Source organism: Balaenoptera ricei, chromosome 5 (genome assembly GCF_028023285.1).
Source record: "Balaenoptera ricei isolate mBalRic1 chromosome 5, mBalRic1.hap2, whole genome shotgun sequence".
Lineage (NCBI taxonomy): Eukaryota > Metazoa > Chordata > Mammalia > Artiodactyla > Balaenopteridae > Balaenoptera > Balaenoptera ricei.
Genome location: NC_082643.1, coordinates 116,713,369 through 116,732,777, shown reverse-complemented (window position 1 = coordinate 116,732,777; position 19,409 = coordinate 116,713,369). Strand labels below are relative to the sequence as shown.

The 19,409-nt window shown below is 35.7% G+C and overlaps 1 protein-coding gene across 1 annotated transcript in view; it reads left to right on the top strand.

Moving 5' to 3' along the window:
- The window catches only part of ARSJ (arylsulfatase family member J), a 67,787-nt gene extending 48,617 nt beyond the window's left edge, over positions 1-19,170 (top strand). The window contains exons 2-3 of the mRNA XM_059923504.1: positions 13,378-14,776; positions 19,088-19,170. Coding sequence (XP_059779487.1) covers positions 13,378-14,776 — 1,399 coding nt within the window. The 3' untranslated portion in view covers positions 19,088-19,170. The remainder of the gene's footprint in view (positions 1-13,377; positions 14,777-19,087) is intronic.
- The last annotated feature ends 239 nt before the right edge of the window (positions 19,171-19,409 follow it).

Sequence of the window (19,409 nt, the reverse complement as noted above, 5' to 3'; positions counted from 1 at the left end):
TGATGCACAGAGATTCTCTGAAGTGAATTTGCCATTTTAGTTCTCAGCTCTGTTGTTTTACAGTATAGTAAATTCAAAGTAAAATAACCCTAATGACATGGACAAGTAATAGAATTGCAAAGTTATTGATAATCCTATGACATACTGAACACTCTAATAATATATTGGTAAATTGCCAAGGGAGATCACATAGTCCTCCGTTAGTAGGCCAAAATCACTTATTATTCCCTTAGTATGCCTCCGGTTTTATTGTCATTAATGATCTATGTTTAACTTGTTTCTAATATAATTTTTTCTGAATATGACATCTAAGAATCACATTAATACAGCTTCTGAATATAATTTTTAGCTAATCAATACATGTTTGCATGCACTTTCCCTTATGTTACTATAAAAATACCATTAAACTAATTTTGAGAATCTGTATTTTGGATCCTAGTAGAAATACAGCTAAAACAACACTTAACAGATTTTCAGAATTACAGAAATTCAAGAACATGGGAGTGACAGTTTTGGATGTTGCAACACAAATTTTTAGAGGAGTTGGCAGGTATAGCTTAATAGGACACATGATTCCTTCTGACGGTACAGGAAAGTGGGCAACGGGCAGTAAGAGAAGCAGCAGCTTCAAGAACAATTTTTACTGCCAAGAATTCTTAATGGTACTTTCTGGGAGCTTTCCAGGATACATTCAGCTGAGAAACCTATGATCAGTAGTGAGTATGCTTTTCCAGGGTCATAGATGCAGTATCTATGTGATATATATATATTTTTTTAATGTTTTTTTATTTTTTATTTTATTTTTTTATTTATTTTTGCCTGTGTTGGGTCTTCATTTCTGTGCGAGGGCTTTCTCTAGTTGTGGCAAGCGGGGGCCACTCTTCATCGCAGTGCGTGGACCTCTCACTGTTGCGGCCTCTCTTGTTGCAGAGCACAAGCTCCAGATGCGCAGGCTCAGTAGTTGTGGCTCATGGGCCTAGTTGCTCCTCGGCATGTGGGATCTTCCCAGACCAGGGCTCGAACCCGTGTCCCCTGCATTGGCAGGCAGATTCTCAACCACTGCGCCACCAGGGAAGCCCTGTGTGATATTTGGAAACCTATCTGTTATGGTATGAGTAAAGAATAAGAAAAAAATTGGATGGAATAGCACAGCTGAGATTTATCTGTCAAATCTTCCCTCTGGTAGACAAAATAAGCATCACTTAATAATATTAAAGCACTCCAAAGAAAATTTTGGGGAACAAGTTTATTTCCATATCTGAAATATAACAAGATCCATATATTAATACTGGAAAGTATGACTCAGGCAACAAAGAGATCAGTTGGTTTTTGCTTATATGTCATTACAGCTCAGCATACCATAAATATTCCTATAGATTCAATACCTATCCTTCTTTTTAAAAACTGTCTTCATTCAGAACATTTATTTTTTTTAAATAAAGCTGAGTACTTGGCATGGGTCTCCCTATAGATCAATGTGTTATTTCTTTGCATTCCTCCATAGACATTTAAGGAAACTGACACATAAAAGGGGAAAAAAGCAATTGCATGGCATAAGCTTCAGTTTGACAACTGGAAATTCCAATCTGACTGCCAGGAAGAAAGACAATGGGCAAGACACTAATTCACTAGTCCCAAATGATGGCATTATGTTTTGTTTTGCTTTGGTTTTGGTTTCATCACTTACACACAACAGAGCAGTAGGAGAAAGACATGGAGTTAAAGAGATTATGGACAGGAAGGGCACAGAAGAGAGAAGATGTAGTAATAAATAGTTATAACTAGCATTTGTATAGAATTTTACAATTTACAATATGTCTTCTGTATTTTATTTCATATAACCCCAACCAAAAAAGAAAAAAAAGGTCCTGTGGAGGGATCTTCAGGGCATATTTAGTTATTTTTTTTATTTCCAGTTTTTAAAATTATTATCACTGTGAAATATTTCAAACATACGAAAGCTTCTTAAGAATAATTTAACAAATACTCTGGGTATTTTTCTACATAAAGGAGAAAGTTGAATGAAAAGAATTATTATATAAAATTAAGGCAGTTGTAACCATGCTATTGTACATGGGGTAGAAGAAAGATGATCTATGATAATGATTTGGACAAGAATCCGTTTAAATTTGCTAAATTTCTTTCATTTAAGTATTTATATAGTTCAACAGCTCAGAATATAAAATATCAATTCCACATTCTTATCTGCCAGCACTAGTTGCTTATTAATACTGTCATTTTAATAATAAATCCTAAACTATTTAAAATAGTTCAATATCTGTATTTAGGACAGAATCAATAGTCATCACTACTAGAATTTAGAAAAGATACCAGTAGAAGGGCAAAGTCACAGATAGATTAGAAGGCCATGAATTTACCTTTTGGGAAATAAATTATTTAATACATGTCAATTGGTGCCTATGTTCTATTTCTAACGATGCATACATGAAAATGCATGGCTCTAGCCTTGAGAATTTAGTCATACCAATTAATACAGTTTTACACAATAATTCTCTTTATCTTTAGTTGAAACTGCTTTATAGCATAGAATTATAAAGTTCCTTTACAAATAATGCTAATTAACTTCAAGTGTAATAGCCATCTGCCTTGAGGAATAAGCAAGTATGTTCTTTTTGAAACTTTCCCTAAAACATAAAAATTATTCTCTACTTTGATATCTAGTATATCACAATATGCCCCATGGAGTTATTTATCATAAATTCTCACTATCTTTTGTGTTCCCCACACAGTACAGTGCCTGGAATATTGTAGGTTCTTAATAAATGTAATTTTTATTAAATTAAATTTGTAAATTTTTCTGGAGACTGCCATCATTTTCTCTACTAAACCGTTGAGTTTCAGTTTCTTTTCACATAGCTTGCAGCTAAGACACTGATGCCTTCCACATGAGTTTGACATAAAGTACTTTCACTTCTGTGTGGCTAATTTCAGGTGCAGAGATACTCAGTTATTTGAAAGAGAATTCCTAAGGACAGGTAGGAGGAGATAATCCTGCTCAAGAATTCAAGAATGTTACCACTTTTTTGTTGGGCTAATTTCTAGAGAAGACACCTGGTGAACAGAAATGTCAAGCTCTTCATAATTTTTTTTCTTCAAAGTCAGAACTACAAAGAAAACATTGGACTTTTCCACCATTTGAAAATATGGCAGTCCTATTTCTAGGGGAATTAAATAAATGATAGACTGATGCATACAGAGGAAAATGAATAGATCATATTTTCAAAAAAATTAAAAGAATTTTTTCCTAAGGAATCTGCATTTTACATTAATAATTTTAACTAATATCAATAGAATATTAGCTAAGGATATTTTCCGTAACACATCCTGTCTCAGGGCAAAGTTGCTAATGTGAAATGTGGTTTAATATTTAAGCTGCTCTCTGTTCTACACCTCAAAGCACATTTTCTGTTTAGAATAGAAGAGATAAATCAAATTTTTTCTAAATTGATTTAATAATACCCTGTGGTAGTAGTAAAAATATCAAGAAAAGTAGAAATTTTATTTTGGCAGTATGGGTACACTTTGCTTTTTGGAATACATGTGTCCTTGAAAAAGTCTAAGTTAAATCATTTTAAATGCACCTCTGGAGTTCCCTCTTAAATTTTACTCTGTAAATAATTTTACAGATGAGGATTCAGTTAACTATATAAGTGAATGTTCATCTAGATAGATGTTTGGTAGTCTTTAATTTATGTATTAAACTTTATTTTTTTTAAATAATGGAGTGTAGAAAGTCCGGGTCTTTAAAAGGAGTACTTCCAAAAGATAACATGGAAAAAGGGGGTCATGGCAAAGTCCCTCTGGTTAGGGACTAAACTTATTTTTTGATGGAAACTACCAAGAATTTACACACACTATAGATGAGAGTAGAAAGAATGTTTTCAGAAAGAAACCACTTACCATGTGATTTGCAGCCATGTTTCTTATGAGACCAGGAAAACTGTAATCAGTGTAGCAAAATCTTTGTGGATGAGAAAGGCAATGGCAAGGATAAACAGCAGGTTCCGATGACCAGCAAAGACCATTCAAATGTAGGAATTTTTAAAATTATGTGACAAGTTATCCCTTTGCTTACTTAGTGAAAGGAGACATTTTCTCTGGCTTTTAGGGGATAATTGCAGAATTCATTTAGCACATTCCATCCCCTTTCTTCTGGTCTAAAGGTAATCTTCTGAGTAGACGTCCTTACTAGAAAACGTTCCCTTGATAAGATGAATGAGTGTTTTCATTCAGTTGGCATTTAGATTTCTTTTTTTATTTTAAATTGCTAACTAATTGCCTTGGTAAAATTAGTCCCATATTAACAATTAGTCTGAGTAGAATAAGCTAGTTATTTTGAAACCCATTCATCTAAATTTCATCTATATATAAATTTATATAACAGAAGGTGAAAGCTTCCTCTTCTCCCACAATTGTTATTCCCTTGAAAATAATCATGTCCAAGGGTTTGGTGTATCTCTTTACATTTTTTCTTTCTCTTTCTCTCTCAACGAATACATGCACACTCACATTTATTTGTTCATTCATTCAAAAAATATTTATTGATGTCCTATAATGAGCCAAACGTTGTTTTAGGTGGTGTGGATACAGCAGTGACTAGTCCCTGCCCTTATGGAACTTAACATTTTTTATTATAAAGAGCTAATAATAAATAAGATATTCTGCCATAGCCAGATGTCCTTCCAGTCAGCAATACCTCATAAGCACTATTCCGCATCAGCGCTTAGAGCCCCTCCATACTCCTTTTTTTTTTTCTTTTTCCATTTATAGTCTTGAAGTTGTCTATGCTCACCATCTATACATTTTCACTTTCCAATCATGTCTCAACTTTCAAAAGTCTGGGCTTCTTCCCACACCGTTCTACTAAAATATTGTTTATCAGTTCCCATGTGCTTGTTGTGAAATCCAGTTGACGCTGTTCAGTTCTCACCTTCTTTGGCTCCTTCGCAGTATGGGATACAGGCCACTCTGTATAACTCCCCTCCACTGCTCTAGTTCACACAGTAGCTGTTTCATCTCAGACTCTTTCGCTGGTGCTCCTTGCTTTTCTTCTAAATGATGGTATTATTTCCTTGGCCCTCAGTCTCCATTCTGTCTGTAGATAGTGTCATGTGCTCCTGTGAATTCACATACCACCTACATGCTAAGTAGTCTCAGGTCTTTATGTTATGTCATCCTGTACACCTCCCGATGGGTATCTTACAGGTGCCTCCAGCTTAATGCAGAGCAGGATTCATCGTCTCCCACTCATCCCTGTTCCTCTTCCTGAATTTCTTAGTGGAAGAAGCCTCCTTTCTCTCAGCCACCCAGACCAGACATTCTGGACTCATTCTCAACGTTCCTCTGTCCCATGCTCTCCACATACAGTCTGTAACCCTATTAAATGTCCCTCTTTATAATCTCTAATCTCCTTCTCTCATCCTTACTGTCACCCATCTCAGTTTTGACTATCAACATTTATCTCTTAGATTAGGGCAAATCCCCTTGCCTAAGTCCTGTTGCATTCCAATGCATTCTTCACACTACAGCCAGAGTGCTTTTTCTAACGCAAAACTTATGTTATTCTTTTTTCAAAAGCATTTCTGTGGCTTCCTATGAGCTCTACATTAAGTACAAAAACCTTAGTACAGCTGTAGGCTGTAATACAGCTCTCTGTAATTTGGCACCTACTTGTCTATATACTCTCATCTCCTGTCAAGATATGTCTGAATCTCTGTTCTGATCTGTTGATCCACAGAGGGCCAAATTCTCTCTCCCTTTTTCTATTTGAACATCCCGCTCCTTACTGAAATGCTCTTTGCCTTCCTTTCAGCCCTTTACCCGGATGGCTCCTCCTCCCTCAAGAAGCGTCTCTGATTCATGTTCCCCTGTGACTTTGCTTTTGTCCATGTCGTTGCAAGTGTTTGAAATGTCTGTCCTTTTCCCAGATTCACCCAGATAGTCCTGTGAATGCATTCAGATCTAACATGGTCCCTTCTGAGAGCATTTCCTGACCCTGCTATGAGCACTCAGAGAAGGCTGTGGTTGTCTTTGCTGTAGCATTTACTCCTGTCATGATAATCCTCTGATTGTCGTCTGCATCTCACATAGACTGAGTTCCTTGAGAGCAGGACTCATCTTATTCAACTTTGTGACCCCCAAAACTAGCAGTGTCTGACTCGTGGTGGGTGAAAGAGTGTTAACTAAGTAATTCATTCTAAACTATGCCTAGTTTTCATCTCATAAATGAGTGGATATTTGTTCATGAGATGAAAAACTTGGCATAGACTTGGTATGACACCCCTCCACAACCTCCACCTCCCACCAGAGTATATAAGTACTAAATAATGAAATTAAGACCTATAAATAGAATTATAGTCTTTGAGATAAAAAAGTCTTTGGAAGAAAGTAATAAAGGAACTCCTTTCAGCATATAGAAAATAAGTTATATATTTCTAACTTATAAATATCTGTGTGACATTTGATTCGTAAACTATAGTCAGTTATACCTGTTTCCTTCCCTTCAAAATATCAGTTTCTACTGCACTGTTGGCTGCTTTTGTACCCTCTAACCATCCTGGATTTTAGAGCCTGAATGAAACTATTAGGATTCATTTTTTATCCTTGTAAGTGTTTGTACTTACAAGGATACATTAAATATGTAATTGGATTAAAATAATAATATTGTATTAGATATTATTAGAAAAAGGAGAATTCAAAAACTACTGCCACTGCCAGCACTCAGTAATATAAATTAATATTTTAAAAGATTACAAAACTCTTCACATGTTCTAATGCCAAGCTGAAAGGCTCACTTAGCTTTTTTCTTGTAAGTTGGCCGGAAAGTGAGAATGATAGCTATTGTTTTAAGCAGAATTGGCATCAACTCTAGTTTTACTGTTGTTCATATGGAATTTTCTTCACATGGTAGCCAGATGGAGACCAAAAAAATCCACTAAATTTCAAAATTAGTTTATTTTTTAGCAAACATGATTACAGTATGTATTCAGAATACATTATGTGAAAAACCTATTTTTTAATCTAACTTTATATTATCAAAGAAAGAAGTTAAATATATGTTGATGCATTGTGGAAACCTCTTTATCAAATATCTGTACATAAATATTATAAACTTGGTTTTGTAAAGCTGCTCTGAGGTTGTATGGAGTTCTTTATGGAAACACCAAGCTATAGTCCTTGACCCATGAATTTTTATAGAAGGAACCTTAGAGGTCATTTAGTACTTCTTTTCCAGTTCAGGTATGTCTTTTACAGAATCTTTGGTAGATGATCATCTAACCTATTTTTTTTTTTTGGTCTTTGTTTCTTTTCTTTTTGAGAATTTTTTTATTTTTTATTTTTTGCATTGAATTGAAATCTGCCTCCTTGTGATGTTACCCATTAGTCCCAATTATATACTTTGGAATAAAACAGAGACCAGCTGGTCCATCTGCTATTCACCGAATTATGAAAGCCACAAATCTAGAAGTCATTCTTGATTTTTTTCCCTTTCCTCTCCCATTATCCTCCCTCCCCTCATTCAAATTGTCCTATCAGTTCTAAGTCCAAAGTATACATTTGATCCATCCACTTACTTCCATTTTTACTGCCACTAGATGGTAGTCCAAGCCACCATCATCTTTGACCCAAACTACTTTAATAGCCTTAAAAAAAAAAAAACTCTGTGCTTTGATTTTCATCTCCGTACAATCTCCTTCCTATACCAACGATCTACAAATTGTAGTCCTGACACCCTAGGACAACACAAGATGATTCATTAGAATGCAAGAAGAAATACCAGAAATTCTATTTATATTTATTTTTATCTCATCTGTTTTAATTTCTATTTTTGTATAAGTTTCTATAATGTTTATAAATTAGTACAGTGTATATATTTTAGCTCTTATTTTTCTTTTTTGCTTTTTATTAAATTCATAGTCTGATAGATCCAACTTCCCACATCTATTTACATAGTCTTATATAACTAACATGTAAACAGTTGATTTTTTAAAATAACATGTAGTGACTTTCGTTTATCCCATTTAGATTTTCTTACACATTTTTTTAAAATTTTGAAACTATCTTATACCTACAGAAAAAATTCAAGTACAGCACAAGTACAACACAAATAACATTTTTTCCTGAACCATTTGAGAGTTAACTGCCAACCTGATGCCCCATCATCTCCAGTACTTTAGTGTATATGTCCTACAAAGATATTTTCCTACATTAGCCACAAAAGAACTATCTAAAACAGGAGAACATTATTATTCCTATTTAGTCCTCAAAACCCATTTAAGTTTTGCCAGTTCTCCAAGTATGTCCTTTATTGTAACCATTCCAATTCAGAATCGCGTATTACATTTATTCATGTCTCCTTAGTCTCTTTCAAATTGGAAGAGTTCCTCAGTCCTTCTTTGACTTATATAACCTTGATACTTCTGAAGATTTTAGGTCAGTTATTTTGTAGAATGTCCCTCAGTTTAGTTTTGCCTGATATTTACTGAGAATTAGATTCAGATTGTGTACCTTAGGGTGGAACACTGTAGAAACAATGCTATATTCTTCTCATTGCACCTATCTGGTGGCACATTATGTTGATTTATCCTGATTACTGATGATGTTAACTTTGATCACTTGATTAATATGGTGTTTATCAAGCACTTCCAGTGTGTGGTTACTCTTTTCCATATATATATATAATTAATAAGTGTTTTGTGGGGAGGTACTTCGAGACTGTATCAATATTCCATTGCATACCAAACTTTTCCTATTTACTTATTTACTTATATTAGTATGGACTCAGGGTTTCCTATTTTATTCAGTGGGTGTAATTTATTACTGTTTATTTTGATGCTTGCATTGTCCCAGATTGGCCAGTTAAGAGCCCCTTAATTCAGGTTTCTACGTCTTTTTGACATATTCCCTTTCAGTCTTTAAGCCCTTCTTTAACTTTCTATGTACATTTTATCATCTGTTTCAACAACATTTCGGGTCATTTAGATTACTTTGGATCTTCATTATGCCACTTTTAACTATTCCTCTTAGATAATAAGCATGTCTTCTATTTCTTTACTCAAGTCGTGGATAATAATAATCAATGAGTTGAAGCCAAAGAAAGGGCCCAGTGTGCTGCTCCAGAAACTACTTTCCAGATCGGAGATTCTCAACCAGTTAATCAGTTAATATTAATTAATATACTATTTTTTAGTTTATTTTGAAGAATTATGTGATTAGTCTTCCAGCTAGTTGCTGCTGCCAAGTCAATGTCACTGAAAAGCCAAAAACTCTATCAAGATCTTCCCTACACCCCAACCATCTCCTTCCTGAAAGAAAAATTTTTTTTAGCATTCGATGCTGTTCTTCATGACTGACAGCACTTTCTCCATCTGATCCCAGGGTTCAGAGAACTCTTAGCTTCATGTCACCCTCATTGCCAGTAGGATCTTTACTTACAACCCACTTTGTAATATAACAGCTCTGGGGGCAGGGGGAGAAACAGAACAAAATAAAAACTTAATTCTTAGCACACGTTATACACTCAGTAATATAACTTAGCTACGGAAATGAATAAATACTGAAGATTAATGCAAATAAATTAACCCAAACTTTACATGGGTCTAACTGTTCAGTTAGCTGTGAGTGTACAATGTGAGTCTCCAAACCAAAAATCTGGATTCCAGTATAGAACCCAAGATTTACAGCTGTAAAACTTGGGGAAGCCACTAAATTACTCTGAGTTTCAGTGTCCTTTTATTGTTGTTATTGTTGTTGTTAGATGGAACTAATAAATGAAGCCCCCCTGCCTGCTCCACACTCTTGTAGAAGCCAGAGAATATCATGTAAATGAAAAGTTTCTGTATGCAATTAACTGGTATGAAAGTGTAAGATTATCATTCTTATCACAAATATATAGTGCTGTCATACAGTTGATTTTCTGTTATTTTATAAGAAAGGAATCATGGGCAGATTTTTCAAATGCCTATCATTTTCCTGAGCTATTTTCCTAATTCTGATCCTTTTTTAAAAAAGAAAATGAGGCTAACTTGGCAGGACTTTTCTTTTGATCCTACCTAATTTGTTTGTTTGTTTGTTTAATGCTCACAAATGATCTACTTAAAAAGTTGTTCTCAAAATTTTGGGGGATCAGCATAAGCCTCACTATTTGGTTGATAAATTCTTTCTATCTTTAATTAGAAAGTTAGAACAGATTCACTTCTCAAGACTGACGTGGCATCTTTCCTCTGCTCCTTGATTTTTCAAGAAGTAGTGGAATTAACTCTTAAAGAGACTAGAGAAAGCATCAGGCTTAGCCCTTGTTGTTCAGGAACATGTTTCACAGCCTGGTGGGGCAGGCTGGGCAGTTGGGGGACATCTCTATGTCTCTATCCTCCATCTATAAAATGAACGTAAAGAATCCTACTTCTCACTGTTGTAATGAGGACTAAATGCAATAATGCATGTGAAATAAGGCCTATAAATTATAAAACTTTAAAGAAATATGTTAGTAACATATGATTCAGAACTCTGGGATAATAATAATAAAAGCTATCATTTACTGAATGTACTCTCCTTACCAGACTCTGTGCTCTCTTTTGATGCTACCACAACCCAATATGTATTATTATCCCTGTTTTACAAATGAGGAAGCTGAGGATCAGAGGGGATAAATACTGCCCAAAGTCACACAGCTAATAAGCAGTCGAGCAAATTCAAACCCAGTTATGTCTGACCCCAAAACCTATACCCTTAACCCTTGCCTGCAATTTTACCTCATACTCCCTCCTGTTTGGCCCTACAGGCTTGAACTCATTTAAGCAGGAGCTGCCCTGAAAAGCTCTCTTTTGTTAGGGACTGCTGCCAAACATTTATATTGTTGATTCTAAATTTTCCAATATGAAAACCATCCTATTCTGGAGAAGACAGAAACCACATAGTTGATTAATAGCACTGAACTCTCTTATTTATCTGCTAACACTGTACCATCTTCTGAAAGCAGCAGCCCTCTTCTTTCCTACTCTTTTTGTATGAACATTTTCTCTATTTTACAATTTCAAAAGCCTCAATTCCCTTTGCCTTTAGTACTAGGTGCAAAAATGCCCAATTTAATTAGAAAGACTTTAATTGGTTAGCTGTTCAATGACTTGAGTAGATTTCTGGCCAGGTACATTTTCTGCATAAGGTAATTAGTTAGTAACCCATGCCCACAAATCCTTCCCCAAATTCTTGCATCATACAGATTTCTCCTTTTTAAATATCCTCAATGTTTATATTGATAGGTGTTACCAACTTGTCATGTACTTATACAAAAATTAGTGGTTTCAGAAGTGAATGATCCTGAACTGAATCAATAATTATCAAGAGCAATAACACTTTATGAATTTAGTGCTAAATAATACTTATAAAAAGCTTATTTCTTCGAGAATTTATTACTTAAATTACCGCAACTGTGTTAATTGTGAACTTTGATAGCCAAATGATCAGCTGTGTAGACAGGACCCATATGAATGCTGCCTTGTGTTAGTGACCGGACATCCCTACAACTTCTGTGAAACCATCAGCCTGTTACTGCAGTTGACACTTTGAAAGAACTTGCAGTTGCATTATACTATCATTTGAACATTTAAAAATAAATTGAACTATTCACCAAAGACATGTGTAATACGTTGACCTTTCAGGTTCAGTCAATTTGGAAAACAAAATTCTTTTTGATCTCAGTATTACTCTTTGTAATTTGATTCCAAGAATATTTTTACTTTTATACTAACACTCTCTGAAAACTTCATTTTCTCAGAATCTCTATAGTTCCTATTTAAAAAGTCTTTTTAAACTTATGTAATAACTATAGATATTAATCACTTTTAAAATGGCATGAACTAATGGGCACATCTTGACCCAATTGAAAATTCATACCATTCTCTGGAAAAAAGTCCCTTGGCAAAATATCCTTGGGAAGAGAACAATGCCAGAAATTAACAACTGCTTAATTTTAATGTATAGAAAGGGTTACCTTGTTTTCTTAGACTAAATTGTAAGTGAATATAATTTTCTTAAAAAGGAGACACTGTGGGAAACATATGAAATGATTCATTTCCTGCTGTTTTTGGAAAAATGTAATTCTTCTGTAGCATTAGCTAAAAGATTTACTCTAAAATGGCTTTTCAACAATAGTGTATTGTGAGTCAGAAATATTCTCTTTCTCGTTACAGAGATTTAACAGGTTTTGACAATCAAACAGGAGATTTTTGTATAATTTTTGCATGAATGTTTAGTTCTTCCTAATCAGGTGGAAATAAATTATTTCAGAAAATGATTTAGGAACTAATGTGAGGTCCTTAGACCAAAAACAACAACAACAATAACAACAGCATGTTACCAAAGCAAACTTGAGTCCATTCACCTGTGTGCAGTGCCCAGTAAAGCCAGTCTACTGCCACCAGGTTGTGGTGAAAGAAAGTGCAGCACTTACTGCAGTCCCCAAGCAAGGAGTCTAGGCAGCTAGTGCTCAAAAGACCCTGAAATGGCTTTCAGGGAAAGGTTTTTAAAGACACAGTGAGGGAGACGGTTGTGGGGTGTGTGATCAGCTCATAGACATTCTTCTGATTGGTTGGTGGTGAGGTAACCAGGAGTCAACATCTTCAACCTTCTGGTTCCAACCAGTCTGGGGTCTATGTGCTTGTGGGCAGCATACAGTTAACTTCTCCCACCTGGTGGGGGTTTCAGAATCGACAAAATAGTTCAAAGATATGGCTCAGAATATAATCTCTAGCCCTTGATGAGGAACTAAAAGCCCTTGACTTTGTTTAATGGCTAAACTATTATTATTTTGTCTTGCTTGACTGTTTTCCTTTGTTTCTACATTTTCTCACTTCTCTGATTAAACTTATTCTTTGGAACTTGGGGAAGGCCTAGGAGGCTAAAGTTTTTCTGAGAACAAGAAGCAGACAGAGGACATGGCACGGTGGGAGGGGGCTGGGAGGTGGGGTCTATCCTGAGAAGTCTCCATAGGATCCTGCTCGGTTACAAACACTCTGAAATTTATATACTTTCCTTTCTCATGTTAGTTTGTTATGTCATGTGATTAATTAAAAGATTAAAGTTTATTCAGATTAATTCTGTTATAAGAACTTTAAAAAGACTTTGAGATAGGTGGTGAAAACTTAGTTTCAAAAGTACTGATTCAAATGCATTTCAAATGTTAAATATGTAGCTAATTAGGGTAGGACTTTTGAGCAACAGTAGAATATACTGAATTGCTCATATTTTATTTGGGGTAACATTTCTCTTCATAGAAACATTGTTTAATTTAAGAATCATTGTTTTATGTGGAATCTCTCTTTTATCCTGCACTGACACAATTTTTACTCTTTTGTCAAGGTATCAGATACATACCGGACTTCAACATTCTATCATAAGACCTACACAGCCCAACTGCTTACCTCTGGACAATGCAACCCTACCTCAGAAGCTGAAAGAGGTTGGATATTCAACACATATGGTTGGAAAATGGCATTTGGGTTTTTATAGAAAAGAATGTATGCCCACCAAGAGAGGATTTGATACCTTTTTTGGTTCCCTCTTGGGAAGTGGCGATTACTATACACACTACAAATGTGACAGTCCCAGGATGTGTGGCTATGACTTGTACGAAAATGACAATGCTGCCTGGGACTACGACAATGGCATATACTCCACACATATGTACACTCAGAGAGTGCAACAAATCTTAGCTTCCCGTGACCCCAGAAAGCCTATATTTTTATATATTGCCTACCAAGCTGTGCACTCTCCACTGCAAGCCCCTGGCAGGTATTTTGAACACTACAGATCCATTATCAACATAAACAGGCGCAGGTATGCTGCCATGCTTTCCTGCTTAGACGAAGCAATCAACAATGTGACCCTGGCTCTAAAGACATATGGTTTCTATAACAACAGCATTATCATATACTCTTCAGATAACGGCGGCCAGCCCACCGCAGGAGGAAGTAACTGGCCCCTCAGAGGTAGCAAAGGAACCTACTGGGAAGGGGGGATCCGGGCTGTTGGCTTCGTGCACAGCCCACTTCTGAAAAACAAGGGAACGGTGTGTAAGGAGCTTGTGCACATCACTGACTGGTACCCCACTCTGATTTCACTGGCTGAAGGACAAATTGACGAGGACATTCAACTGGATGGCTATGACGTCTGGGAGACCATAAGTGAAGGCCTTCGTTCTCCCCGAATAGATATTTTGCACAACATCGACCCCATTTATACCAAGGCGAAAAATGGCTCCTGGGCGGCAGGCTATGGGATCTGGAACACTGCCATCCAGTCGGCCATCAGAGTGCAGCACTGGAAACTGCTCACAGGGAACCCCGGCTACAGTGACTGGGTGCCCCCTCAGTCGTTCAGCAACCTCGGGCCGAACCGGTGGCATAACGAACGGATTACGTTGTCAACCGGCAAAAGCGTGTGGCTGTTCAACATCACAGCCGACCCCTACGAGAGAGTGGACCTTTCTAACAGGTATCCCGGGGTCGTGAGGCAGCTCCTGCGGAGGCTCTCACAGTTCAACAAGACCGCGGTGCCTGTCAGGTACCCCCCCAAAGACCCCAGAAGTAACCCTCGGCTCAATGGGGGAGTCTGGGGACCATGGTATAAAGAGGAGAAGAAGAAACAGAAGCTACGCAAAAATAAGACTGAGAAAAAGCAGAAGAAAAGTAAGACAAAGAAGAAACAGCAGAAAGCAGGCTTGTTTACAAATTGCCGCTTGGGCGTTCCTCGTGGATAGGTACACATTTTTTCCTGTCTGGCTAAACTTAAATCAGTACTTAGTCTTTCCCCAGTTTTCTAGGTGAACCAGCATGTTTGGCTCAGTAGGATCCCTGCCATCAGCATCACTGTTTTCGGGTCGTGCTACTCCAGAGACTTCTGCCACCTGGAAGGCTTGTGCTCAGTGCCAATGGTGCTACTCTTGGAAGCCATGCTTGGAGCAGAAAGGAGATGTTTGTTTCTCTTGCTCCTTTATAAAAGGTGGTCAGTGACGAGTCCAGCTGTTGTGCTTCAGTCAATTGACCAAACACTATGCTTTAAATTATAACATTAGACTGTAACCTGCGGTTGATGGACATGCTACTTTGATGGAAGTTACAGGGCAGCATGATTAAAAACCACCTTTGATGAAGTGTAGTCAAAGGTTGCATCACCTCAAAGGCCTTGAAAAACATTTTTTTCTTAGTGAATTTTTGTATCTCTGTCATAGGACACTTGGGTTTTTTTAATTAATTCTATTTCATATATCATTTCCTTTCCTGTGAAAATAAGCTGTTTTTCTCACATGTGAACAGCTTGCACCTCACTTTATCATGCATAAGGGAATGGCAAATGTTTGAGCACACTGCCAAAACGTGAATGTAACTATTTTCGAAACACTTTAATAGAATGATGTTTCAGAATAAAGTACATAATTTATTTTTACAGAAAAAATATTAATTATTTTGTTTTCATAAAAAGTTATACAAATGACTTTTAATTATTTTATTTTTATTTTCTACATACCATTAGAAGAATTTTATTTCATATTATCAAGATTATCAAGCACTGTAATACTGTATTACTAGTGTGTGAATTCATAGAATATAAAAAGAAAAAAATGATAATCATCATTGTTCAACCATTATTTTGAATGTAATAGGATGAATATATTCCTTACAAATTACTTGGAAATTCAGTGTTTGTACAGAATTGAGAGACAACTTTATTGTTTCTGTCAAAAACACTTTATTTATGTATCTTAATTATTAAAATGACGTATTTTATAGCACCAGCAGATTGTGTGGCTTTTCTGATTTAACATCTATATAGAATTATATTATTCATTTTAACAAACAAAAATCTTTACAAATAGGCAAATGAAGGTATGATTTGCTAACAACCATAGTAATATAATATGGATTTTGCAAGTAAGAGATATTTCCACTTGGCCACTGCATGGAGAAAAGTGTTCTCTTGTTAATAAATAAGGTTTGTAATGACCCTACTCTTATACAAAGTGGATGTGGTGGGGAGATACAGAGAAATGAAGATATGGATCCTACCTGGCGTTGTTAAAACTCGAATTTGAAACTCACGCATGCAAACGCCATGAGGAGGATTAAAGGAACGTGATCTGTAATGAAGTTTATCATGGGTGATCAGTGAGGACAGGTTGATGTGGTTCCTGTTGGCCCTGGAGTTTTCTTTAAGGTGCCCTCTCCTAATACTGCCTGTAAGTCTCATAGTTTACACTCGAAAAATCACAGAGAGCTAGAACTGTGATATGTGAAGTTACAATTGTGATTAAAGAAATGTACGTGGCAGTATGGTAGCATACTATTAAATACATTTATATCAGAATTCAGAGGATAGCTTCTCACAGTTCATGGAAATCTATAAAAGAATCGATAGACTTAGCAAAATTACTAAAATGGACAAAAATAATTTAATATTTAAAAATTTTAATATTTCAGTTCTAGAATATATATCTCCATTTCATTATATAGGATTAAGTACTATTTCCTGAGTTTGTGTTTTGTCAACTGTATATTTAAGTGGGTCTTAAAAATCAAAGGCATACTGTCAGTGTTTTCCTCTCTTAGTGGCACATAAATTAATGAGGTGTCATAAAATAGATAGTATCTTATAATTCGAAAGATAGTTATTATTACATTAAAAAAGAGTTCTGAGGAAAAATGAGTTCAGGATATGTGGAGTTAAACAAGGTTAAAGGGGTCAATTTACGCAGACTTTCTTGCAGTTTTTTAAATCCTAGCTTGCCTTGTAAATCTCTAACAGAAGGAAATTTTTATATAGTGTTTTCTAATTTATTTCACCATAAAACCCTTGTCTATACCACATTACACAGGACTAGGCAAAATATGGAACAGACCTCAGAAATTTTTAGTGTAAACATAGAATCTTCTAGAAATCCCTAGCAAAACAAAAAGGAGCAAAGAGGCAAATTAGGATCATGAAGATTAACTCACATTTGAGCCCAGTAGATATTACGTAATATGGTGTGATTTTAAATTCTCTGTAAATGACCATAACTTTCTCAATGAAAATAAATTAGCCCACAGTTTTCTACCTGGAAATGACTTCAAGGATGTTATTTACTATTTTTAGGAGAGTACCTGCCCGCCCCCCCATGACTCTGGGTAGGCGATTTAGGAGAAGTCTCTGTCTTGCCCTTAAGAAACTAAAATCTAAAACAATAGTCATCTATGAATAATGAACAGAAATGTTTCCAAAATGCTGTCAACAAATCACTAGGTGTTTCAAGATGTCCAGGGAGGAAAATACTCTGCACTTGACTTTTATGCCTTAACCATTAAAACTATGTTCACATGGGGCCTTTATTCTCAGGTGTCATTTTCCTGAACTGTGATTCTCAGGTTGCATTTCTTTTGCAACCTGAGAGTTGCCCGTGGCTTTTTCAAGTGTAAATGGCACCACTTTAAAACCTCTGATCCTTTTATTAGGATACCAAAGGAAACCCCTGGATTGAAATATAAGTATGCCCCTAGCTTTGTCAGAAAATAAATTGTGGATGTGGCTTATGTGTCCTGGATGGGAAAGAATCTAAATCATTTTATTCAAATGACAAAACAAACAAAACTCTGTGGTACCTTTCAATCAGTGAAAAACATCCACACCATGGCTGTCAAGTCTTGTTTCATATGTATTTACATACTTTTCCCTCACTTTTCCCTTTTAAGAATCTTAAGAATAGAGGAGAAACTGTCCCTTTGATAATTGAATGAGTAGATAGTTAATACATTGTAACATTTGCTATTCCAAGGTACATGAATTTGGCATCAGGATTAGCTTCTTAAGCATTTTATTCCTGGGATTTTTGAGTACATACACTGTGAATTCGTCAGTAGACATCAGAATGTGTGTTGTTGGCAGGAATAAACTGGCTTGCCAGAAGCAGCAAACAAAATTCTTGTGTCAGAAGTTAGTAATTTCATTGTTTCCTCTTAGCGAAATTACTTATTAAAATTCATTCGTTCTACAAATGTTTGTTAAATCCTACTGCCTGCTTGGCAGGCAGTGTTCTTGGTGCTTGAAATCCATCAGTGAACAAAATGGATAAAAATTCTTATTGCTTGTGCAGGTGACATTCTAGCCGAGTGGTGCAAACAATAGGTAATAAACATAAATAAATAAATTATATACTATATAAAGTAGTGTGGAAAAGAAAGAGTAGATCAGGACAAGGGGAGGACTTATTCAACACCAAGTTTACCCATCCATTTATTCAACACTTGGTAAGTGCCACACATGATAAACGCTGTGATATGGTGACTAGCAACAGCAGACAGAGTCCCTGTTTTCGGGTAGTCTGCATGTCCTGGGAGACACAGCCATTAGTCAGATAACCAAACACACCCTCCTCTCCTCCACTCTCTTCCCCTACTTGATCCTTCTCCATAGACTTATCACCCTTTAATATATTTCATATTTTACTTACATATTTTATTTATTCTCTGGCTCTTCCCACTGGAGTGTAAGCTTCTTAACAAAAATAGTTTATGTCTGCTCTATCTACATCTGTATTGCCAGTATGTAAACCAATGCCTGGCTCCTAGTCAGTGTTCAATATATATTTATTTTTTGCATGAATAGATAAGATAATCACAAATATCCATATGTTCAGCTACATTTGCTTGGGTTTCCACTTTCCACAGTTGTAGAGGAATTTCACTGTTGAAAAATAGAACTAATCATCCCTAATACCATTCCTCATAATAATAGCATTGTTGTGAAATGAAGAAATTTCTAGCATTAGAAAAAACTAACTCGAATAATGTATAGTTATAGGAACAGAGTGTTAGCAGCAAAAACCAAGCAAAAATCATACAATTCTGAGAGCAAATTTTATCTTTATTACCTAACAGAGTACAACATAATTATTCTAACACTACTTTGAATGTAACAGAATACAGTATAAATGAGAGTTTCCAGAAAGGAGAAATGGGGATTAAATTGTGAATAATTTTTGTAGCAAGCCATAGAAGGGAAAAATATAAATAGCAAATAAACCTCTGTGTCTTCACAGAATTATGAAGCCAAATGGACTATATCTCACATCCTTGGGTATCTTATTACGAAGCTCTCCAATTTGGCAAAGAAAGAATTCTGTTTCTTTAAAGGTAAGTTTTTCTTAAGTGTTTTATTGGTCGTAGCATCTCTGTGAAATCCATTGATTCATTTATTAGATATGACACTATAAAACACACGACATGAAAATGTTGTCCGTGGGAGTTAGGTAGACTTGAACATATTTACTTAACTTTCCATTTCATATCTATGATTTGAAATTTCCTTCCTCTCAAATGTACTACAATGCTATAATATTCTTTGTCAATTGAGTTATATAA